Raw genomic sequence first — 26,802 nt, forward strand, 5'->3', positions numbered from 1 at the left:
CTCTTAAACAAACAGCTGTCTTTTTTTAAAAAATAAATAATTTTAATAACTGAAAATTGCGTCCAATTTTCAGTGGAAAAGCCAAATTTTAAAAGGTGCAACTGAGAGTGAAATACATGCATGTGGGTTATTTGAGTTCTTCTATGTCACTGTGATAAGAAAGGATAAAAATATTAAAGGTTGCCTGGCCTTTTCTCCAAACAATGAATGGGAGCTATTGCTTTAATTTCATTTCCTTTAGTGTCTAAGATGCCATTATATGTAGATATTGATAAAAATCACATTTATTTACTTGAATAATCTTATAAAATAGATGATGGATCAACTAGAAGTTATTATATCAGTTGATGTGAATATAGTTAAATCTATGTGGCACTGGATTTACTTATTTTAAAAACCTTTGTGGAATAGTTCCATATATTTATTATTATTATTTGTTTGCAGCCTTACAAGAAAGAATTCCATTGAGCATTCTAAATTGAATATTGAAATTATATTCAATATTCTATCTTGTGTAATTTTTCATTGCTAATAGTACAGTTTTGAATAGAACTAACCGTATGTTTAGATATTATGCATTCAGTCATCTTGATGTTATTAGCAGAATGACCTTTTAAAAAAGAAACAGGGTTGTTATCTATATTTTTAAATCCTTTCTTGAGGGCAGGGTTTGCAAGTACTTTGCTTCATATTTATATTTCTGAGATGGCTCCTATTATAGATTCTGTAATTGAATTTTGACCTGCCCCCAAAGAAACATAAAGAGCTATAAAATATAAAAGTAACATTATAGTTACAAAAATTTCATCAGCCGTTTACAATTATTTTAATAATACAGCTGCCTATGTTCAAACTAATTGTAACTCAAGGGAGTACTAGGTCACAACACTTGCTGCAACCTGCTGCCTGTTTGTTGCTAGAATTTTCTGCAGATGATCTGGAGTTTATGCCCTGAGGCCATAAACTGGATCAAGCAGCATTTCTGAAAGGGAGGCAGGAGTGGGTTCCAGAACCACTTCCCTTATCACAGACTTCATAACCCTGCATGACTGTTTCCTGCCCTAGGTGGAGAATGTGCATTTTTTTGTCATGGCTGCATACTGAGTTGACATTTTCATCAAATGTTCATCACAATCACAAAATCTCTTTCCTTGATAGTCACTGCCAGTTCAGACCTCATCACTTTATATTTAAAGTTGAGATTTTTCATCCGTGTGTATCATCTTAAATTGAAACCAATTTGCCATTTTGTCACCCACTTATCGGTTTGGAGACATATTTTATGAGTTCCTCACAACCAGTTTTGGAGCTCCTCACAATCCTAAATAATTTAGTGTAATTTGCAAATTTTGCTGCTAAAGCCTAATTCCAAATAAGTTGAACAAATTACAAAGTGCTATCCATAATAGCAATTTCTGTACAACCCCACTGCTTACTTCGCTTCTTTGTATGGACTGTCAATTTACTCCTATTCTGTGATTCCTGTTTAACTTGTTTCTAATGCTTGAGAGGTATTGTTCTGTTGTTCCATGACTGCTAAACTTACTAAGGATGGAGTGTTTGTCAAATATTTTTTTGGAAATTCAAGTACATAATGTCTACTGAATTGCCTGTCTGTATGTTTGAGAGGGTTAACGAGGAACTTCAAAAATGGTAAAACAGGACTTTCCTTTCCCTGGCATTGATTGTGTGGGACTGGTGTGGAGTGCTGAGGAAAGTTTGGCTGTCTGTTTGGTGTACCAACTGCCTAGCGCACCAGCAGACGCCCTGCCACACCTGCTGGAGGTGGTTGTGGGATGGGCCTTGGTGTACCCCAGGTTGATGGTGCTGGGGGATTTCACCGCCCATGCTGATGATGCCACCTCTGGGCAGGTTGCAGACCTGGTGTCAGCCATGGCAACCCTGGGACTCTCCCAGTTTGTATCGGCACCCACACATAAAGCGGGCCACACGCTGGACTTAATTTTTGGGATGGGACTAGATGTGGTTCTGGATAAAATAGAGTCAGTGCCATGGTCAGACCACGTGGTTCTGGAGGCTCGGCTGTGGGTGCCACACACATCCTGCAAGGGCGGTGAGCAAATTTATGCTTGCCCGCGGAGACTTATGGATCCAACTGGCTTCCAGAATGCTCTACGGGAACCGATGCTCCATGGCAGTTCATTGGATGAGCTGGTGGAGGACTGGCAGGTCCGGCTCTCTGAGGCCATTGATGAAATCGCTCCCCGTCATCCTCCTCATTGCCATACTCGCCGAGCTCCCTGGTATACAGAGGAGCTACGGTGACAAAAATGGGAACTAAGACGACTTGAGCGCGTATGGCGGCGATCTCGTGACGAGGTGACAAGAACATCCTATAGGTTGTTTATGAGATCCTATGAGATGGCAGTGAAGGCTGTGAAGAAGGAATACAATGCAGCTTCCATTGCATCAGCTAGCTCACGCCTGGCTAAATTGTTTAATGTAGTTTGTTCATTGGTCGCCTCATCAGGCCAAGACCATCAAAATTTGGATTTGGAATTAAGCTGTGAGGACTTTGCGAGTTTTTTTGCTGATAAGATCTTGTCTCTCCGCCACGACTTACCAGCCACAGTTGATACAGTATGTGAACTAGAGGCCCATTGGCTGTCTTTGGGGCAGATATTTGATCGTTTCAGCCCACTTTTCGGGGAGGAGGTAGACAGGGTTCTGCAGGTGGTGCAACCTACCACATGCCCCTTGGACCCGTGTCTGTCATGGCTGGTAAAAGCCAGTGCCGGCGGACTACAGGATTCCGTGGAGGCGATTGTTAACTTATCCTTAAGCTCTGGAGTTTTTCCTAAGGCACTAAAGGAAGCTGTGGTACGGCCTCTCCTGAAGAAACCATCTTTGGATTCTGCCGATCTGCTCAGCTACCGCCCAGTCTCAAATTTGCCATTTCTGGGTAAGGTGGTTGAGCGGGCAGCGGAGAGACAACTGCAGAACTTCCTGCAGGAGACCTCAGCCCTAGACCCCTTCCAATCCAGTTTCCGCCCAGGACATGGGATGGAGACGCTGCTGGTTGCCCTCACAGACAATCTCCACAGGCAGCTGGATCGGGGTGGATTGGCGCTGCTTATTTTATTGGATCTGTCAGCAGCGTTCGATACGGTCGACCATGACCTTCTGACTCACCGCCTCGCCGATGTGGGGATACGGGGGACAGCACTACAGTGGCTAGTCTCCTTTCTCCTTGATCAGGGACAGAGGGTTGCACTAGGGGAGAGGCTATCGTCTCGTAGGCCACTAGAATGCGGTGTGCCACAAGGAGCGATACTCTCCCCGTTATTGTTCAATATCTATATGCGCCCCCTCACCCAGCTGGTGCAGAGTTTTGGGCTTGGGTGTCACCAATATGCAGATGACACCCAACTTTATCTGTTGATGGCCGGCCGGCCCGGATCGGCCCCAGATGTCCTGGAGCGTGTTTTTCAGGCTGTGGCTGGATGGTTGAAACAAAGTCAACTGAAACTGAACCCTACGAAGACGGAGATCATGTACTTGAGTCGTGGAAATGTGGATTCGGGACCCCGGCTTCCTGTGCTCAATGGGGCAGTGCTTACACTGGCTCTGAGAGTTAGGAGCCTGGGGGTAATTCTTGATTCCTCCTTAAAAATGGAGGATCAGGTCTCGGTGGTTGCCAGGTCCTCTTTTTATTATCTCCGTCAGGCCAGGCAGCTTGCCTCCTATCTGTCATCTCACAACTTGACTACAGTGGTCCAAGCAATGGTCACCTCTAGACTGGACTACTGCAACACACTCTAAGCTGGGCTTCCCTTGAGCCTGATCTGGCGGTTACAACTGGTGCAAAATGCAGCGGCGCGAGTTATCACCAGAACACCAATATGGGAGCATATAACACCAGTACTGCACCAGCTGCATTGGCTACCCGTGGAGTACCGAATCAGGTTCAAGGTTTTGGTACTAACCTATAAAGCCCTAAGCGGACTGGGACCATCGTACCTGCGGGACCGCCTCTCCCCATATGAGCCCCAGAGGACTCTTCACTCGAGTGATAAACATCTGTTAAAGATCCCTGGCCCTAGGGAGGCCCGCCTAGCATCGACCAGGGCCAGGGTGTTTTCAGCCTTGGCCCTGTCAGGTCTGACATAAGTTCCTTGTGTGATCTAACCAGAAAGACTCCATTTTAATCCTGTCAGTGTTTTAAACTCTTCTTTTGCAGGTGACAAGCAGTCCAGTAACAGTTATCTCAAAGAAGAGGAAAGTTTTGACTACAGTCTTTCCAGCCTTGGGAAAGTTTCACTCTCTCAGTTTCAAGCCGTTTGTTTTGAGAACTGTGGGGAGAGGATGGGATTTGATGGGCTATGCTACTCTGTACCTTAACCTTTATCTTCATTCGTAACAATACACGTGTACCAGCTAAGATATTGCATCTTGGCCAGTGGACTATAATGGTTGTTTATATTCAGTAAAATCTTTTGAAACCAATGGACTCATGTCTAATTGCAAGAGAGAGTCTGGATTGCAACTTTTAATAAGCCACAGTCTGACGGGCCCCAACCTGGTGGAATGCTCTGTCTTGTGAGACCAGGGCCCAGCAGGACTTGTTATCATTTCGCCGGGCCTGCAAGACGGAGCTGTTCCACCAGGCATATGGGTGATGCTGGGCGGTGCCCCTCCCCCCAGTGGGGGGAGGTGAGTTTCTGTGCCCTCCCGCCCAAAGTAATCTCACATCATTATATGATCGTCTATAGGTGAATGTATAACGTGTTGCTATGTTTGCAATTTTGATAACTGTATTTATATGGTGCCAATGTTTTAAATGAATGATTTGTATTATTTATATTTTAAATGGCTATTGCTGATGTATTGTGTACTGTGTTTTAAATTGTTGTAATCCGCCCTGAGCCCACTTGGTTGGGGAGGGCAGACTATAAATCTAAGTAAATAAATTAAATAAATAAATAAATTTACAGAAGCCATGATGATGCTTTCTCAGTAAGGCTCAATCCTCAATGTACTTAATAATACCTTTAATAACATTTCCCACTAGTTTACATACAACAGTCAGTAGGCCCAACTGGCTTGTAATTTCCTGGATTCTCTGGATCCTTTTTTAAAAAACTGACAGTTAACAATGATTATCTTCCAGCCCTCTGAAAGGGAGGCTGATTTTAATGATGTTGTATATTTTGTTAGGAAAGCAATAATTTAACATCTTTAAGAACCAATGAATGTATGCCATCTGGTTTGGGTGACTTGTTAAGCTTTAAATACATCCATCATTTTGTGAACTTCGTCTCTTGTTGCTTTGATTTGACTCAATTATTCTTGCGCCTTTACTAAAAATAACAGTTATAACATGAGTAACTGCCCTACATTTTCTGCAGTGAAAACAGAGATAAATAATTCAATGTCTCTTTTGCCTGTCTTAATGATGCTAGCAATATATGGGAAGCAGTAAGGTCACTGGCCAGTATGGTTTTTTATTAGCCTTCATCATAGTCTACATTCATGTCACATCACACAGTGTTGCATTTTCTTGGCATTCATTCCAGCCATTGTGTTCAAAGCTTTAAACTGAGAATGGATTTTGTACAAAATGTACACTGGGTCTTCCATAGAGAAAGGACCTTGTGCCTTCAGCTGGTATTGCATGGACTATTAGAAGGCTATAAAATATGTACACTATCACTAATTTCAAGCTTAGTTTATGGGGACTGTGTCTGTAAGTTCATCAGTTCATCATTTAGTGCATTGAAAACCATGCCTTATTGCTGCTAACTGACCAGTTGCAAAAGATAATAGGTGAGTTAAGTATGAAATTAAAACAGCTGATTATGTACAGCTCAATTACTAGTGCCCAGGAATTGAGGTAAAAGTGATTAAGATGAGTTTACTAATCCATTGCTTAATACTGATTTCAGTTAACCTCTTTCCTTTAACTATTGTATCAGGCTTTCTTTTAATAATTAAAATCTTCAATAGCGTCACTGGGGGAGGGAGTTTCTGAAGAATCCCAGAAGAGTTTAAATAATTAAGTAATATTTTTCTTCTTAAAACAGATGGCAAGCTGACGTTAGATTTATCTACTTCATTTATATCCCACCTTTCTCCCCAGTGGGGACCCATTTTGGATTTCATTCTTCTCCTTTTTTTTTTTTATAAATTTTTTTATTTTTCATAACTACAAAACACTACACCAGACTATCACAAGGAAAGGGAAGAGGGAAGGGACAAAGGGGAGTGGAAAAAGAAAAAGGGGGGGGGAATGAACTACAAACACTAAACACTACACTTCAATGTTTCCCTTCATACTGTCATAATACAAAAATAGCTCCATAGAATAATGATGGAGTGGTTAATCATACAGAGAATAAACATTTCAAATTCTGATTAAACTTTCCTCCCCCTTCTGGGTCCCGGACGCAATTCTCTCTGTGCAACTGCTGTTGCAATGCTCTCCTCTTCCCCCCCCCCTCCGGCTCCTCCTTTTCTTCGTTCTTGGTGCAGCAGAATTCTGGGTTTTTATTCTCAAAATCCTTTAGTTGATCTTCTGATAATATCTTATAGGCCTGATCTTTATATCTGAACCATATTCCTTCCGGGAATAACCATTTGTACTTTATTCCATGGTCCCTCAGAAGAGCTGCAAACTTTTTATATTTAAAACGCCGTTTCCGGACTAGAAATGGAACGTCCTTCAAAATCTTGACTTTCAAACCCATAAAGTCCAAATCCGCATTGTATGAGTTATATAGGATGGTGTCCCGAATCTTTTTAGTTGAAAAGTCAATAATGATCTCACGAGGCAACTGTCGCTTTGTTGCATATTTTGAAGAAGCCCGACGGACCTCCAAAATGGCGCTTTTAACCTCTTCTTTAGTCGTCCTCGCGGGTGTCGCCAGTAGTTCCGAGACCAAATCCCACAGATCCTCATTTTCCTCCTCTTTCACGTTTTGGAGACGCAAAATTGTCTGCGTTCGTTCCACTTGTAGCCCGATCAGTTGGTTCTCCACCAACTTCAACTCCTTTTTTGTAGCCTTCACAAGTGACGCACTTTCCAGAGCAGACTTTTCTGCCCCCCCCCGCTGCTGCCTTAATGGTTTTCACCTCGCTTTCAATTAAGCCCACCCTTTGATCAGTTTCGTTCAGCTTGTCAACAAAGGGTTTTATAGCTTCCACCACCGCCCTGCGCACCAATTCTTCGAGCGACTCCCCTTTCTGCAAGGTGGCCGAGATTGACTTACCGAGAGCGGGACTTTGCTTCTTTGCTGCCATTTGGGGGGGGGGGCGCCAACAAAATTCTGGAACTCCACGAAGGGGAAGAGCGAGTCTTCTTCAGATCAACCTCTCCTTCACAAACGCTTGTAGAACAGAAGGGATTCGCTTGTTTACAGGCTTCCGCCTGTTTCTTTTACTTGCCGTTTCTCGTTGCCCGGCGGCACTCGAGGCGCCGCGCACATCTGCCGGCCTCCATAGGGACAAACGGGCAATTCCCTCCCCGCATTGATTTCGGGGAGTTCTTCCCGCCGCGTCCCGGACCCTGGCTCCCTCCCTGGGAGTCCTGGGGGCTAATCCTTGCAGATCAGCCGCCCGGTCAGGGTGCCCGGTCGTTTCCTCCCGGACCAGCCGAGAGGAGCGTCCGGCATGGCTGAGAAAACGAAACCGACTCCCTTCTCCTATCTTGCATTTCATCCTCGCAACAACCCTGTGAGGTGGGTTAGACAGACTGTGTGAATGGCCCAAGGTCACCCAGCAAAGTTCCATGACAGAGTGGGGATGTTGAACCCAGGTAGGGGTTTTTTTGAGGGGGAACGCTCCGGAACGGCGTTCCTGCAGCTCTAGAATTTGCCCATGTGATTCCTTCCTCCTTTGGCCCTGCGGGATCTGCAGAGGAGGTTAAGCTGCTTCATTCTGCTTTTTTTCATTCCTCTGTGAGTAAGTGTGTGAGAGAGAGAGAGAGTGTGCAAGCAGAGCTGCTGGGGTCGGCTCTCCAGAGGAGGCTAAGCTGCTTTGAGTTCATTCTGCTTTCATTTCATTCGGGGGTTTCTGTGTATGTGTGTGCTGCTTTGAGTTCATTCTGTTATTTTAATTGGGGAAATGGGTGGGTGGGGTTGTGGCTACTTTGAGTCAGTTTGGTATAGAGGTTAAGAGCGCGGGACTCTAATCTGGAGAACTGGGTTTGATTCCTCCACTTGAAGCCAGCTGGGTGACCTTGGGTCAGTCACAGCTTCTAGCTCTCTCAGCCCCACCCACCTCACAGGGTGTTTTGTTGTGGGGATAATAATGACATACTTTGTAAACCACTCTAAGTCATCTGAAAGGGTGGTATTTAAATTGAATGTTGTTGCTATTCATTCTGCTTTCTTTTCAGGGGTGTGGGGCTCTGTGTGTGTATGTGCTGCTTTGAGTTCATTCTGCTTTCATTTCATTCAGAGGTTTCTGTGTATGTGTGCTGCTTTGAGTTCATTCTGTTTTATTTTCAGTTGGGGTGGGTGGGGCTATGCATGTATGTGTGCTGCTTTGAGTTCATTCTGCTTTCTTTTCATGGAGGTGGGAGCTGTGTGTGTGTGCTGCTTTGATTTCATTCTGCTTGCTTTTTATGGGGGTGGGTGGGGCTGTACGTGTGTGTGTGTGTGTTGCTTTCATTCTTTTGTTGACTGAAGTTGACATTGTTATGGTTCCCACAGCTTTTCAATGCAGATTGGTTCTGTGCTAGTTAAATATATCAGTTATGGTTATTTGTATTAGTTAAAATATCAGTTATGGTTATTCCAGTTTTATGCTAGGAATGGATAGCTGTGTCCAAGTCACAGAAGGCTTTCATCAATATATTCATCAGCATATAGGTGTTCTTATGTCTTAATAGCTGTAACGCAAATGGTTCTCCCCACCTCAGCTGATTAACATCACTGAAATTGCAGTGGACATATGGGTGTTTAGGAAGTTTCTATGAATATTGTTTGTCTGGGACATTGGAATATTTATGAGCATTTCACAATGTCACAACAGCTTAGCCATTGGTAAGGTAGAGTTGGCAGGCAACAAAAAAAAGCCATTTTAAACTAAGTATAACTCTAATGCAGCTAAAGTTGAGTATCTTCTTTTTAATTGCTCCAGTAAAGCAAAGCCCTCCCTGAAAATTTGAAAATTCAGTATTCATTAGATTAGGAATTTCAGACTGTGGAATTTTGAGAAAGAATTTTGGATTTTTTTTCTACACTGGCAGAGGGAATCTGTTAGAATTTAGATTTGTGAGATGGGTTTTGTATTTTTAGAGGGCCCCTCCTTTTTGCATATTTTAAAATATGATTCCAAAGAAATGAAATGTTTGGGAAAGGGAATGGAAGATTTTACTTTTTGTAGAGGATACAGAAGGGGAAAAAAACCCTTTCTCATAATAGTGTAATTTTCCAAGCTTTCTAACATTTACCTTGTCGTAATGCATTGTGCTGGGTTCTGGGAAGCGGCGTCACTTCCGGAAGTGACATCATCGCACATTTCCAGGAGCTCGCTTGCTTGCTTTATGCACACGCATGTGATAATACAGAGTTCCACCACCTCTTTTCCCAGCCCTGAACCCAGGTTTCGCAGATCCTAGTCTGACACACTAACTTCTGTACCATATTGGTACTGTCAAAAGTACAGGCTGATTATCAGAATTCATTTGGCTTTTTAAAAACAAGAATAAGTAATTTTCATTTCCAACTTGTTGAGTGACAGACATAAAATGCCTTAATCTTTCTTGCCCTGGTGACGTTTCCCCATTTGGTAAAGATTGGATAACACTTCACTAATTTTAAAAATGCAGGAGAAGAACTCTTTCGAAATTTAGAAGTGCAAGTACCTATGTGTAATTGTTTCAGAGTAATTCATAAGCATATTGGTTTCAGGTAGTTCATAAGTGTGTTTATTTATTTATTTACTTACTTACTTACTTACTTATTTATGTCATTTATAGTCTGCCTTTCTCACTGAGACTCGAGGTGGATTACATAGTGTGAGATTAGTAGAATCAGTATCAAGGACATTTCCATACAGTATCAAGGACATTTCCATAAACAATGTCATAGAATTTTACAAAGATATAGCATTAGCAAGGATCCATTACAAAGTTGAAGAATTGCTGAAACAGAACATAATTAATTCTAGGACTGACATTAGATACATTAAGCACAGGTTGTATGTTGGAGTACATATTCAAAGCAACAAATAATATGCAAGGCAACGTAGTGGTGAAGTCAGTGGTCCCTAAGTTATTAGCGAAGCATCTGAGACCCCCTCCCTGCAATGCTTCCCTCCAAATAATTCAGTTTTGCATTGTTTGTGGAAAGCCAGGAGAGTGGGTGCTCTCCTGACCTCCTCAGGTAGGCCATTCCACAGGGTAGGGACCACCACAGAGAAAGTCAGTGTGCAAGCTGCTGTTGATTTCACCCATGTGCAGGCTAGCACTTGCAAGAGACCCTGTTCAGATGAGTGAAGCTGCCGTGGAGGGACATAGGGAGGGAAGCGGTCCCGTAGGTATGCTGGGCCAAGGCCCTGAAGAGCTTGGTACGTAATAACCAATACCTTGAATTGAGTATGGTAACTGATAGGTAGCCAATGGAGTGACTGTAGGATGGGAGTGATGTTCATGTTCCTGCTTGCTCCTGCTAACAGTCGAGCTGCAGCATTTTGCACCAATTGGAGCCTCCTAGTTAACTTACATGGGAGACCAATGTATAGTGCATTACAATAGTCAAGTTTTGATGTTACCATAGCATGAATCCAGATCCCCATCGAAAGTGGGGAGTAGAATGACTATCAAGATCTCTGCCTTCCCAACAAGCATCACTTAAGTCTTGTCTGGGTTCAATTTCAATTTGTTGTTTGTCAGCCATTTCACCATGGCTGTCAGGCAGTGATCTAAGATTTCTACTGCATCTTGTGGGGACCTGGATGTAATGATTTCAAGATAAGTATGAATCTTCAAAGGTAGGTATGAATCACAAAGACTTATTTCCCCCCAGTTGCTATTTAGGCTAATAATATTCACAATGAAAAGAACACATACACTTCTCTCAGATTATGATATTTTACTCCTTCTCCTTCTTTGCTTAGAACAGCTCTGATCAGCACTAGAACAACACACTAAACTCTTTCCATCAGAAAAATTGTAACTCAGCTGCACTCCACCTCCTAGTGTACAGCTGCCATCCAATTATAACACACTTCACTCACCCATCCAGCCCCCACTTCTCTTAGAGGACTGCATTTTAACTACAGTAAACATAAATTCAAATCTCAAATTAATTAGCTGAAACAAAACACACAAAAATATTTTCATGGCAAAACATTATAATGCTAAAAGGAGGAAGAGCCAGGTCTAGAAGAGTGTTATAGGCTTCTGTGGGAAGATCCTTTGCAACATTTTTGAACCACTTAGATGTACCTATGACCTACTTGTTTAAAGATACATGCTCGAGTTGGATGTTGTTTCCTTACAGAATTTTGTTCAGAAGAAGGGATTTTACGGGAGTTTTAGAGTGTCAGTGGATTGGCAAGAAACCATATAGTTATCCCCTTCATGTTATATTGGAGTCATGGTTAGGTACAGCAGTGCAAGCCACTGCCCATATAAACAGCAGAGGATCACTGATTTTCTTTTAAGATATATGCCTTTCTTCTTGAACATAATAACTTGATTTGAAGCATTTTGTATTCATCTGTGTACGTGGGAGAATCTTCTACACTTATCCAAACAATTTCCTTTCTTGGTTAATTAATACTTGCACCTAACTTGAAATTATCTTCTTACCTTGATAGGAAACTTGTAAATTTTTTATGGTGACAAACATTCATTTAATTTCTACAAATGAATGTGTTAAAAGGATTTTTTCCCTCTTCTTGTCCTAAGGACTGGAGATGCTTATCATATATTCCAATGTATCCCCCATTCCCAGAAGTTTGCAATAGGATTGTTAGAAATATTGTTCATTCATGTTTCTCTGGGCATAGTTAATGGTTTCAAGTGGGTAGCCTTGTTGGTCTGCAGTAGAAGAGCAAGATTTGAGTCCGGTAGCTCCTTAAATATCAAGTCCAACAAAATGTTCAGGATGTAAGCTTTCAAGAGTCAAAGCTCCCTTCATTAGATACAAGTCAGATACTTGAATCTGACAAAGGACCTTTGACCTATCTCCTGGAAATCTTTTTAGTCTTTAAGGTGCTAGTGGTCTTGAATCCAGCATGGTTTCTGTATTCTTCAGTGAGGAGAATGGTTTGCACTGGACAAATTCCTGATTGCTGTTTCCACAAACAGCGTAAATTTACATTACAGTCTATATTCTTATGCACAATAGTCTTTGATATTTCTCTAATGGGAAATAATCCAAAATTCAAGAAAGGACACCCATGTGTGGAAGAAGGCATCCATGTGTGCAGCTAGTGTGCATGCGAAAGAACATCCAGAACATATGCTCATCTGAATTCAATGCTGACTGGGCCTGTTGAGTTAATTGATATATCTTTTGATGCGCATAGGGATTCGTTCCCATCTGAAGTCATAGCAAGTTTTTGTGGCTTTATTCTTCTGTTAATGGCTTTTCTGGAATTGATCCTATGCCAAGCTTTTTCTCTCTCAGGATACACTCAAGCCAAAGTGAAGCACATAATTTTTTGGCATTGGTCATTGTGTGTCATTCGAAATTCTTCCCAAGGAGATACTACTCCCCATGAGAATCGTAAATGTATGCTAGCTGCCGAATGAGCCTTAGGTTAGGCTATGGTTGCCCCTAGAGAACTTTCCCATAGGGGAAATTATTCAGATTTGGTTGGATTATCAAAGCTGTTAATGCTTACTTTCAGTTTAGTCTCAGCACTGCACCTTTATCCTAAATCAGAATTCTGTTGAAATCCAGTGAAGCAACAAAATGTGATGCAGTTTTGTTCAGAAACCTTCATTAAATCCAAATGTGTATTTTGGAACCGGCTATGTGCTGCCAGTACTAAAACATGACGTAGAAGTACTATTCCAACAACGTGAAAGGCAGTATGTAAAACTAATTTAGTGTCTAAAAGCCTCCAGTGACTATTTAATTGTGTGGGAATGCAGAGGTTTGATGTATTGGTATGGGCTCCCATTAGTAAACAGAGCTGAAAGCCTGTCTGACACCAGTTTCCCTAGAGCTTTGTAGATGCATGCTAATTGCCAAAAATTTGTTCCAAACAAGGGGCTGCAAATTGCATGGCCTGCTGCTGCTGTGGAAAAGGCTTTACAAAGGACAAAACCAAGAAAAAGTATTCTTGCATTTCAGGTCTACATCTTAGTTGTTCCAAGTTGTCCAAAAGAGCACAATGCCTGATGTGGGGCTGTTTCAAGTATATTAGAACAGTGGTTGTCAACCATACTGGGACCCCCACCATTCATCCAAGCAGCTCAGGACAGCATACATGATTTAGCCCTCCTCTGTTTTATCCTCAAAACAGCCCTAGTTAATACTAAGAACACAATAGAAAAGAGAGCTGTGTTTTGGCTGAGAGAGCACTGCATTCCTATGTTTTCATTTCCAACTGATGAAAAACAAAAACGAGTGTGTTTGCAACTTCCTGAGTTGTGTGCAGTTGTATAAAGTGGAGGAGGAGAGAGTGTAAGTGTGAAAATGAGAGGGAGGAACATAGTTGGTATTTAATTGACACCCACTTAGTCCAACCAGAAGAGTTAGCAGATATTCCCACCACAGCAGATTATGTTGACAGGTTTGTTTGTGCACAGCATTCCTTCAATCATTATATCTCTGTTGTTGAGATGGAGCTGCTGTAGCATAGCAGTTAAGTGGCTGAGTTGTGAATCACTACTCTGCTGGTTCAAATCCCACTACTGCCATGAGCTTAGCCGATGGTCTTGAGTAAAGCACTCTCAGCCCCAGCTCCCCAGCTGTATTGTGGGGGTAATAATACACAAACTTTGTTCATTGCTCTGAGTGGGACACTAGTCTGTCTATATGAGTGGTATATAAGCACAGTTATAATTATTCTATCCCTAGCTCCATTTTGTGTTCCAGTAGCAGTTCTTTGCTGCTATATTGAGCTGTGTAGTATGAGACAGTGTGATCTCCTGAAGAGTATGTGTAAAAGATAGAGAAACTTGTAAACTCTCACTATTTAGATGCTGTTTGAGGGTTTAACTAGAGGTGGTATGAGAAATTCCATTCTGTCTAATGCCAGTTTTAGTTAAATCTTCTGTGTATGGTCTTACCACATACAAGACACAATTGTAATTGGCTTTTAAATAGGATAACATTCCAGCTTGTCTGTAATTTGGAAGGGAGAACCCCACAGAGTACAATTGCTGGGAATGTCATCCTAATTAGATAGAAAACAAAAAAGGTCAGCAGTGGAAATTGGTTTCCCAATAAACCCAAAGCTAAAAAACAAGAAGTAAAGTGAATAACAACAAGCCAAATGGGAGTGATAAGAAAAAACACAAAAATAAGAAGAATGTTTGTGTACTTCCCTACTAATAATCTAGACTGTAATTTTCCATAGTGGGAATGGTAGCATGGTTTTAGAATATGGCTGGAATTTTAGATTTAGTCCTTTTAACACTTTGGCTGTTTGAGGAGTTCTCAAGTTTTCTCTTTACTCCTTGTAAGGTGTGTTTAGTTTATTTAGGGCACTGGGTGTCATGAGATTGTAAATTCACCTAGGGAAGATCATACAGAACTAGGCTATGCTAACAGGCATATAAAAGACTCTTTTTTATTCTTCAGGAGTCTGGGTCAATTAAATATTATGAACTTTTAAAGTATTTTTTTTTATTTCTTGGCCCATGGTTGCTGTTTCCACTGAGAGCCAAAAGTATATGTTGCATAAAGTACATATTTACTGTTGGCTGTGAAGAATGACATAAACCCAGATTTGCAACATAACCTAACACAACCATTCTAAAATAACAAAAATAACTGAGTGTAATATAGTGATTTAGAGCACAATCAACTTTTCCAACAAAAGCCCCACTGAGATTAATCACACCTGCAGGAGTGTGCAGTAGGATTATGCTCTTACTTCAAAATGTTTTAAAGGTATACGTATTTATTTTAGCACATTTGTAACTACATTGGTGAAGCAGTCACTGTATGCAAGAAGCACAGTCTAGCTAATGAATGCTAAAGTCTGAAGCCTCGTGTTCCATACCTGCAGTTAATATGGTGTCTGAGAAAGCGATCATGCATAGTGGCGGTTATTTCGCTGCTATTATACTTTGTAATTTAGTCTAATAGGACTACAGCTTCTGTCTAATCCAATATACATCAATAATGTAGTTCCTTATGCAAACTGCAGTTGTGTCCTTCATTTTTCCCTTCTTTAAAAGCTACATGCTGATGTTTGGAAAAGCCACTGTGTAAACAATCAAGAAGAAAGGGTCAAGTGGGTTTCTGTGACTGAATGTCAGACCAGAGAATCCTCCCAAACTGAATGGGGGTGGGGTCATTGGGGGGGGGGTCAATGCTTGCTGGAGCTGTTGAGCTTTAAAGGTGGCCAGCAGCGGCTTGAAGGGCTATTTTGGAGCTCGGGTGGGTGTGGAGAGGTGGGATGGGAATCCTGCATCCTGCCCCCCACCAGCCTCACTCCCGTCTCTTGCTATGGCATAGAGCTTCACACTGCTGTCCTCTTACTTGCACCACTGCCCTCTCACTCGCACTGCTGCTACTCTGCCTCTGCTGTGGCTGAATAATCCAGCCCAAGAGAGTTTGGTTCCTTGAATCAGATCCACGATTCTCTAATGAGATCTGGAATAGCCAGATGATGCCAGATCAGCATAAACTGGCTATAGAACTGGATCATGCACCCTGGCTTCTGCACCCCTACTTGAGTCATTGTATTGAACTAACACTTGTGACTGATGCAGTTTGAAAGGATGACTAAGGATGACTCTGGCACAGATCATATTCCTGCTATCTGCATGAAAACAATGTCATGGAAATAATGATTTCTGAGTTTTCAAAAACTATTGTTGGAAGAAGATAAAATGTCCCATAGTAACAAAGAACTAAGTACTAAAACCATACATCCTTACTCACCTATTGGTTTTAATTATTATTATTATGTTGCTCTGCAGAAATGCTAGCTTGATATAGTAGATTTCTACATAGCCCATCCATAAATTTGTTACCTTGTTTTGTTTGTCATATTGCCTTTTTTTCACGCTATGATAATCAAGGAGACATAAAGGAAATAATATCACTAATATAAAACTCCAGCATCCCTCCCCTCCCCTCCCCTGGCTACAGCTTATTATTCAACAGCCTCTGAATATGCTTTGAAACCATCAACATAATAGCCCAGGGAAAGGGACAAGTAGAGACACTGGCCTTCGCACAGCCTTTGTAAACCACTTTGACTGCTGGTTGCTGGTAGGGTTTTTTATTTTTTTGTACCATATCAGACACAATCAGTTTGGCTGCTGGTTGCTAACAATTTGTCTTTTTTACCTTTTCAGACAAAGTTTGCTTGAGTTCCATTTGTAATATGAGGTTGAGGCAGGTTTTTTTTAAACCCTTCCATTCTGAAGTGTCCTGTGAGCTGCTCGTTCTCTGCAGTACACTGTTTGAAATGCTGGGGGGCTTTCAGCAGTGTCACTATTAAAATAAAATTCCCACCCATTTCCAGTGTTTCCTGTTTAAGTATCTAGCCACTATCGTTACTATCCCCTATACCTATCATTACAACCCTATCGTGATATTTTTATGCCAATTTTTAAAAAACACCTCGCAAAAGCTCTGGTGACCCAGAGAGAGTCACTTTTGGTGCCCAAAGAAGTGGCAACTGTTTGAAATGGCCATAGTGATTCACAGACAATTTATAAATGGATGTAAATGCTGTTTACATGCCCCCACATCGCTTTAGACCATGTTGGGGCAGTAACAGATAACTGGGTTAAAATGGAAATGTGAAAAGGGCCATTCTAACAATGGAAGGCTATGTTAAACAGGTACGACTTTGTAGGCACCTTAAAGATACAGTAGGCAAGAATTGATGAGGACATTCTGGGGTGCAAAGCCCCACCCCTGGAAGATACCTGCCCACCTTCCACTGAGGGTGTAGAATATCTTAACCGGTGGCTCTGCTGATTATCTAACATGATGTATAGGTTCACAAGACAAAATGTGGTCCCTCAGATACCATGGTCCCCGATCATTTATATCTTTAAAGCTGAGTGTTTAAAGGTGAGGCTTCTGGACATAGCTATTTGAAGTGACTGGGAGTGTATGGGACTATAACTGGATTATGAAACCTGTATTATAAGCCAAAAAAATTAAGTTCTTTAAAATTGGACACTTAAATTGGGCAAGGAAGTTATGGGCCTCATGATACATGAGCCATCTCTGATAAAGGGTCAATATTCAGAGTAAATTTAGATGTGGGTTATACTGATCAGAGAATGGAATTGCTGGCCACATTCCAGGTGTGTGTGCAGCTTTATAGTACTTTCATATTCTGGTTTTATTTTTGTGATTATGATTCTTAGCAAGTATAGTAAATAGAATGCTAACTTTGCTTTAATGTTTTTAACAGGAGAATTCTAGGACAATTTCAAGCAGATATAAAAGGTAAGGAACTTCTTATCCCTCAATTATGTATTTTAAAGTGAGTACATTATATACATGCCCCACAAACACCACCAACAAAACAAATATTAGAGGTGGCTGCCTTGGGCCCACTTTGTGGGCAAAGGCAGTGCACAAATATTTTAAATAAATCAATGTTACGATTTTTTTTGCTCCTTGGAATTCACAGACTTAATATTACAGTAGGGACACTGAATGAAAACTTTATTCTGGAGTGCTTTCTACATGCATCAGTTAAGTACCGAGCACTAGGTGTTGTGTGATATCGTCTTGTTAAGAACGTAAGAAGGGCCCTCATGGATCATACCAGTGGTCCATCTGGTCTAGCATCCTGTCTTGTACAGTAGCCAACCAGTTACTCTGGAGGGCCAACAAACAGGGCATAGAAGCTGAAGCCTTCCCCAATATTGCTTTATAGGATAATCCTCTTATCCCTAAGCTTACTCTGGAGTCATTGATGAGGTACATTGTCAAAAGCCTTTTAAAAGTCCAAGTACATAATGTTTCTCAGGTCACTGCTATCTACATGTTTGTTCACTTTCTCAACTGCAAAAAGCTGGTAAGGCAGGATTTCCCTTTGCAGAAGCCATGCTGATTTTCCCTCAGAAGGCTTTTTTCCTCTATATGCCTAATAATTCTCTCTTTGATTACTACTAGTTTGCCTGGGGCATACATTAAGCTAGCTGGCCTGTAATTTCCTGGTTCTCTTCTGTACCCCTTTTTAAATTGGTGTAACATTTGCTGCCCTCCAGTCCTCCAGTACAGTGGCTGATTTTAGTTACCAGTTGCATATACGTGCTAGCAAGTCAACAGTTTTATTATTGAGCTCCCTAAAAATCAAGGACCAGAAATGTAATGATGTAGTATAGTGGCTAGATCGGCAGATTACTCTCTGGGTGACCCAAGTCCAACTCCCTTCTCTGCCATGGAAGTTGTCTGGCTAACGCTGGGCCTGACACGTGATCTCAGCCTAACAGGCTTCACAGAGTTGTTGTGAGGCAAAAAATAGAGAAGAAAATGTTGTAAGCTGCTTTGATTCTCCATTGGGGAGAAAGCTGAGGTATACATTTTAAAAAATGAAAAATTGCCCAGTAGGTCTAGAATGTTATCTCTCATCACCTTAGTTTGATTCAGTTCTTCAAACTCCATTCCTGCAAATTACCTGGGTACATTTCCCATATTGTCCACAGTGAACACAAATGCAAATAATTCATTTATCTTCTCTGCTGTCTCCCCATCTTCCTTATCATTTTATTCCTTGGTCCTCCAAAGGCTTGACTGCCTCTCTGGCTGGTTTCCTGTTCCAAATGTTTTTTTTAAAATGCTTATTATATGTCTTGATGGTTTTAACAATCAACTTCTCAGATTCCCTTTTTGCTTGTGTAATCATAGGGTTGGAAGGGATCTCCAGGATCATCTAGTCCAATCCCCTGCACCATGCAGGAAATTTACAACTACTTCTTTTGCCTGACCCTTTCTCCACATTGGGAACCTAAAGCCATTTACATCATTCTCCTCTCCTACATTTTATCCTCACAACAACCCTATGAAGGAAGTATGGTGACTGACCTTTTCACACTCTGTCACCCATCCTAAACCTCCCTTCACAGGTATGGGGCTTCCCAGGCAGATAAAATCTGGTCATCACACACCTCCTGTCTAGACTCCAATTTAGCAGGCCCTGACCCAAATCCTCACAGGGTTCCTCTCTCCTTTTCCAGAGGCTTCACCAGACAGGCAGCCTGTTCCCTTTATTTACTTCCACTTACCCTGCTACTGCCCAGGGCTATTGGGGAAGGGGAACTTAGAGTTTATTTTCCCTATGTATGCTGGCACCATTTACTTAAATATGGCCCATTAAATGTGACCAGAGTCACATTTTTTTATTGTAAACATGGGGCTTTTTCTTAGGTTTGTAGAAAGAAATATCTAATGTCCATGGCTCTAATTTCTGAATTTAAGTATTCACAGATTTGGCCATGTTGTGAACTAGATCTATTGATTATTTACATGTTCAGCCCACCCCCCCTCCAAAACTGAGCGAACTCAGTTATTCTAATCAGTTATAGGCTCTTGCAGCTGGTCTGTGCTCTTTAATAGTTTTCATGTCACAATTTCCCTAAAGGCTGATTTTTCAAACAGGGTGCCAGTCATAAAAGGAGCGAAGCAGGGTTTTGTTCTTGCTCCGTTTCTTTTTATTCTATATAAATATTTTAGTTCTGTGGTGAACTGAACAAAATTCTTTCCTTCTATAGTCAGCAGATTTATCTGTTTTACTTTATGCTGATGACATGTTGTTCATCTCTCATGCAGAGATTGAATTATATAGAGTACTTTGTGTTGGAAGATAAAACAAAGATTGTAGTCTTTTAACCTAACTCACCTAAACATAGGTGGCAAGTCAACTCCCATGATACTAAACAAGTGAAGATATTTATTTATCTGTGTAGTAAAACAGACGCTATTGTTACCTAAAGAGGTCCCTGTGTCAGATCTGTTACAAGCAGAGTGTCTTCTACATGTGTAGAGTCATACATGCATTCTGGGGTAATTATTTGGAACCATTTTAGTCTTGTATACATGGATCCCTTTCTAGCAGAATACCCTTAAGAAGAGGAGACAGATTTTAAACAAGGATGTTTCCTGATCAAAATACAGAGCCAGGATATAAAATGCAGGAGAAAGCAAATGCATAAAACAGCATTGCAATACAGTAGCACAGTCTAGCTCTGCTGCCCTTAGTTGCTGACTAATCAGGTTGTGCATGGGAATCTTCTAAGGGAAAATAAAGCGAGAAAAATTGCCTGTCCTGAGGCTTCCTGTTCTAAAAAGAAGAGTGCAATGCAATGGGCTCTGGAGCAGGAGAAGGAAAAATTACTCTGAGTTGGGGTGTTCCTGGTGTGGAAAGAGGTTCGGAACCAACTATGGAGTTGGCAGGGATACCAGGTACCAGTAGTGGGCAGTCTCCCAGCGATTTGATTGCTTGCCTGCTAGTCGCTAGTGTCTGGTGGGAGGTTTCAGGCTTCCCTGTGATCGCCTGCCACTGGTAGGTGCTCTGGGAACACGCGCCGCACATGAGCTCCCAGTGGATGCAGTTACATCACTTCTGGAAGTGTTGTCATCATGCCAGCTGCACTGGGAGCATGCACAGAAGACGTGCTTCCAGGAAAGTGCCTACCCCCCCTCCCGCCAGGAGGGTATAGGGACCTGGGAACCCTAGGAGTTGAGGGTCTCATGATGAACAAATGTTCAGTAGCAGAAGGAGGTGATTCAGTGATTTGGCAAGGATAAACAAAGGTCTTGGAGCCGAATCAAGTACTAGGAAGGAGGTCTGGATACAGAACCAGCTACAAAGCTGGAGGAACTGAGGTGCCCTATTCATAACTTTTGATGAGACTAATTTCAACAGAGAAAGCCAGGATATAAACAAACAAACAAACAAACAAACAAACAAACAAACAATTATTAGCCCAATTTTGTGCAGAATTTAGAATCTGCAGCAGGATTGCATCAGTGATATTTGTATTCTGTCATCTTCCTGTATTTAAATTTTGGGTGAGTGTTGACAGAGAAACATTGAGGTGGAAGTAAAAGTCCAAATATGTCCAGACTAGGGTTTCCACGCCACGGTCCTTTCCTTCCTCAAACCCCACTTTCTCCAGGTTTCACCCCCCAGATCTCCAGGAATTTTCCAACTTGGAGCTGGCAACCCTAGTCCAGACTAGTTTAGATGACAGGGACAGCAAAGCAACTTAGGTAAGGTAATTGTCCAGCGATGCTGGCCTTTTGTCCACCCTCACCACCAGCCCTGCAGCAGCAGACACCCCCTTTAGGCCCTGCCGCACAGCCTCTGGCAGTACCTCAGTTGCAGGAGCCCTTACAGGCCTCCAGGCCTCTCTCACCCTTAGGCCAGTTGCAGCCGACGCCCAGGCACATCTCTGGGGAACAGCCTGCAGCCACTCAGCAGAGTCACCTGTCTCCTGCAGTTGCCCACTTCATCCAGGCTCACAGGAGGTTGCCATCAGCACAAGTCAGGCAGGCACAGGCCCCAAAATGCCAAGGGAGCCACTGGGGAGGGTTCAGAAGCAGCAGGGGTGAGCCAGGCAGAGAACAGACCAAATGCCCCACCCTAGGTGGGGATGGAGTGGGTGGGGCCAGGAGACTGCAGAGTCTACCCAGGATCTACTGTGAGGATCCTCACAGTGATTGGGTACCTGAGTGGCTGACCTGTTTGTGCTGATTCAACTAATACTAAGCAGTGGCTTGATGGCATTCCCTGGTGTTATGGTTTGCCATGTAAATAGTTTGTATTTTATTCATGCTAGTTAATGTGGAGTTTTGAACATATGTTTACTGTAGTTAGAAGTGGAGGCCTCTAATGAAAAAGGAGGGGGGCTTGATGAGTGAGTGAAGTGTGCTATAATTGGATCGTAGCTGTACTCAAGAGGGGCAGAGTGAACTGCAGGTTTTAGTCAGAGTGCTGAAAGTAGTCATTCTGTCTGTGAATTTATCTTTTTTATCTTTCTCTCCTCCCTCTGGAGTTTTCAACAGTTCATCTTTCTCTATTTTTATCTGTTGCTCCCTCTCATAGTCCAATTTCGTTTCCTCAAGTCTTACATTTCTTTTGTAATCCCATAGCTATTAATCTATTCTGCTCTTTCTGAACCTCTGTGTACTCTGAGAATGTAGAAATTGCCTCAGAACTTGCTGAAATTTCTACTTTACCACTGCCCATTGCCTGATGTTGTATTAGGGAAACCCTTAACATCTCCACAGATTTTTCCTGTGGAGGGACACTTTTCAATTAGGTGTTTGTCAATTAGTCTTTTTTCATTCCCAGAAAATCTACTCTCTCTTTCTTGTGTCTGTGCTAATCTCAGCTATCAGTAAAGTATATTTCTACTCCTTTTCCTCTCATGTCAGTACCCCACCACTACGACCCACTTGTAATGTTTTTGTTTTAACTTGCCGTGGTCCTTTATTATAGCTCCGCTTTACGTTACCTTACCTGTTACTTCAGGAGGGCCCTGGTCACAATCAACATTTTAAATTTCTATTCACAGAGAGCTTCATGTGTTTTCTACTTTTCCTGATCTTTTTATCTCAAGAACATATTGCCTTTCGGGTTTGAACCCCACCACTAACACCACCTGTGGTGTTTTGCCTCCTTTGTGTGACCTAGGTGTTACTGCCTCCTGACTTCCTCGGTATTCCTAAAGGGTTTTTGCTGCCACCAAAGGCATTTGCCTTAGATCTCTTCCCTTTAACTAGGAAGATTATCGGAAGGCTTTATTATAGAGGGAAGTATGACATAACAATAAGAAAAATCAGTGTGTGGGGGTGGCTGTGAGGTAAAAAAGAGATTCCATATTTCATATGAATTAGGCATTTTGTTTAACCAGAAGTAGAATTTATTTATAAGTACATGTGCATGATGGTTGAAGAGTATTGATAAGCATGTTGGTGTCAGGTTCTGGCAGTTAGATCCCCATAGTACTCCACTGCACACACTCCAGTGTAGGAATTAACTTTATTAGAAATCCATCAGTATCAGCATACACAGACAAGAGTATTGGCAGAAGTGACGTGGAGAGGTTTGGAGGGGTTAGTTGTAGGGCACGTTCCCGCCTGTAGGATATGGACAGTTAGGATTCTGGCGCGAAAGAGCCAGGAAGGGGGGAAGGGGGTTTGAGATAGGAGGGAAGAAGAACTGGAGAAAAGAAGCAAAAATGACATCATTTTTAGTTCCCAGGCTCAAGCCAGCACTCAAGGACACATTCTCAAGCGGCTGCAAAAACGAAAGTAGACACTACAGTAGGCACCTGTAAGATAAGCAACTCCCAGCCAAACAGGCTACTGATATACAACTTCATATACTCTCAGAGGATCAGTACAGAGCACAGAATACAGAAACATACTCATTGCAGATATGTAGACAGACATATATGACAGTTGGTTTCAGAATTGGTTCATAAGCTTAGTGGTTTCAAAGTAATTATGTATTCTTAAAGGTGTATTCACAGAACCAGTCACAAAGACTAATTTTCCCCACAGTTTTCAGTCATAGAATGATACTATAACTCTCTTCTCTCACCACACGAACTTCCACGCAGAATGACTGAACTAGAAAGAATCTCTCAGATCTAGATAGAATAAACTCTCACAGAGATACTCACAGACTGACTACTTTCTAGTTCGCCTGACCTAGCCAAAAATGAATACTTCTCAGTAATGACTAAAAACTGCAGTTCACTCTACCCCCTATGGTACAGCTAAAGTCCAAGTACAGCACGCTTCACTCACCCATCCATCCCCCCTCCTTTGTTCTTTAGAGGTGTGCACTTCTAACCACAGTATATTCAAAAACCCACATTAACCCGCAGAAATAAAATACAAATTATTTACATGGCAAAAGTTATATCTGGGCTTGCAATTGAATTACTGGAGAAGGCCATATTGTAGAGAGGGCTCTACCATTGTCCAACAAACTTAAGTTAGTTACTTGTAGCCATAGATGTGAAGGTGTGCCAGGGTCCCTGTGGGTGGCGGGCTTATAAGGTATTGCAGGCACTTTGTTCTACCACAGAGAATGTGGGATGTACTCATCTGGTCCATGTCTCAAGTCACTAGACCTCAATGAGGAGGTTGCCTCTCCTGCTTTTTTCCACCCCTCGCCACAGTATATGCAGCATTCTTTTTCAGTGCTGCCAATGGGTGAGGAGTTAGATTTATCCCAAACCCTGCATTTCTGTCTCTTAAGAAACTTCTACAAGAATCAGCCTCCTATCTAAACTACTATGGGTTTATAGAAAAACCTTAGAAATTCCACTTGCTTGTCAAACCTAGAAAAGCAAGATTTGGGTCCAGTAGCACCTTAAAGAGCAACTAGATTTCCTGAGTATGAGCTTTTGAGAGTCAAAACTCACTTCAGGGAGCTTTCTGACAACACATCTGATGAAGAGAACTGTGATTCTTGAAAGCTTATGCTACAATAAAGTTGGTTAGTCTTAAAGGTGCTACTGGACTCTTTTCTATTTTGCTACTACAGACTAACACGGCTAACTCCTCTGGATCTATGTTCAGGGAGCTTTGACTCTCAAAAGCTCATATCCTGAAAATTTAGTTGGTCTTTAAGTTTCTAATGGACCTGAATCTTGCTCTTCTACTTCAGACCAACATGGCTACCCACCTGAAAGTATTTTCAAATCTAGGTAGGTATCTCCCTGCCTTCTTGGTGAAATGGGGGCGGGAGGGTGGTCTGGACAATGGCTGAGGAAATAAAGTTAGAGGGCAAGGAGCTGGATAGAAGATGGTCGGAAAAACTGCACGTGTCTATTATAAGAATATTCTCACTTCTCAACATCTAAAATCTTTCTTAAGAGGGCTGCTAAAGGTGTCTACGAGACTTAAAAAAGAATATACACTGGCAGCACTTTGATGTAATTATTTGTGGTCTACATTTTTAAGTGACTTGACAGATAACAGGAACTCTTTCATCAGTTGCCAAAAATTTGTTTTTATTTTATCAGCCAAGACAACAGACTTCTACAAGACGAGTCTTCATGTGTGTTGTCAGTTTAATTAGTTACTGAAAGTTGCAGATGTTGTGACAATATAGTTAAAGAACATTTTATTTTCCCTTTCAGCCTCTGGAGAGTTTTTGTTGAAATTACTCTCATCCCTGAGGTCTCGGTTGTAGTGCACAAGGAAACTGAGGGAAAACATGCAAAATACCTGTCCTTCTGGGTTTTCAAGAATTAATGCCTGCAGGTGGGAAAGAGAAGATGGACGAGTAGTTTGCAAGTCATACTTGTTTGTTTGCCATGGAGATGTCATTCACACATCCCTCATGCTGCTTATCTCCCCCTCTTGATAGCTGATCCACAACTCACATATGAACTTCAGCATAGTTGCTAAAGGGGAAAAAAACACCTGTAAAAGTGGAGGAGTGCCAGAATTTAGCACCGCCATTTTGAAGCTATTGCTAAGTTCCCCACCTCCTTTGGATTGGCTTCAGGCACAGCCTTCAGAGGGAGGCTCTCCCTACAGCTGGTGCACCATTTCCCAATTAAAGGTAAAGGTAGTCCCCTGTGCAAGCACCGAGTCATTTCTGACCCATGGGGGGATGTTGCATCACGGCATTTTCTTGGCAGACTTGTTACGGGGTGGTTTGCCATTGCCTTTCCCAGTTTCATATTTTTGGAGAAACATTATGCAAAAAAGTGATACAGTTTCTAAGCCTAATTCAAATTGAACCTTTTACTTTTATAAATATTATAAATACATGAAGGAATAAAATAACAATGCAAAATTTTAGTAATTGAAAAGTATCTTTAATCACTCTGGCCATCAGATAGAAGCTGTTGCTGATTTGGGAATAGTCTGAACAAAGGCTGTCGATTTTCTGCATTCTGTATACTAGCTATTTCATAAATACTTACATAAAATACAATTATTATTCAATATTGTTTAGAGAAGTCCATGGATATAGATTTCAATAAATACCTTCTCAGTAAAGCAAAGCATGAAAGATAAAATGTGCAGGCAGGTTTTAACTTTATATTAACCTTGTGTGCACTGTATTGATTATGACAACTTGTTATATATGCTTTAAAAATACTTGTGAAGCTTTCAAGACTGTCTAAGAATACATAGAAGATACCATAGACCAAGGCACCCCAACCTTTTAGAGACTGCAGGCATACTTGTAATTCTGACACAAGGTGGTTGGCTCAAACACTCAGCTTTCATTCAGTCACCATTAGATATCCTTATACTATTGTGCCAGCTCCTACAAAAGCAATTATTTAAAACTGTTCACAACCAGTCAGATCTCCAGTGGCTGATAAAAATCCCATACGAAAGCTCCACCTGGTAGGCACCAGGTGCCCATGGGCACCATGTTGGCAACCCCTGCCATAGACAAAAGAATCAGAAAATAATGGCTGGCTCTAAGTACCTCTGAATAAGATTCGAATTTATGTATGCATACTTGTCAGCTTGCAGGCAGAGGGACCTGGTCTCAGCACCAACCTACAGTCTTTAGCCCAGTAGGATTGCCTGAACATAACATCCTGTCTTCCTCTATAGATTTATTCACTCAGTCTGAGCAGCTTGTCCTTCAGTACAGGTTGATTTGCTACTGATTGCCTGGTAACCCTGCCAGAGCCTACTGAGTCACTGACCTACCTTCTAGTGCTCATAGTTAACAATA

The 26,802-nt window shown here is 41.8% G+C and overlaps 1 protein-coding gene across 2 annotated transcripts in view; it reads left to right on the top strand.

The window, feature by feature from the left end:
- Window positions 1-26,802, top strand: part of PAWR (pro-apoptotic WT1 regulator) — a 118,155-nt gene that overhangs the window by 58,370 nt on the left and 32,983 nt on the right. For both annotated transcript variants that reach the window (XM_054988333.1, XM_054988334.1), the window contains exon 4: window positions 17,536-17,570. In XM_054988333.1, the coding sequence (XP_054844308.1) occupies window positions 17,536-17,570 (35 nt within the window). The remainder of the gene's footprint in view (window positions 1-17,535; window positions 17,571-26,802) is intronic.

Source organism: Eublepharis macularius, chromosome 9, assembly GCF_028583425.1.
Source record: "Eublepharis macularius isolate TG4126 chromosome 9, MPM_Emac_v1.0, whole genome shotgun sequence".
Taxonomy (NCBI): Eukaryota; Metazoa; Chordata; class Lepidosauria; order Squamata; family Eublepharidae; genus Eublepharis; species Eublepharis macularius.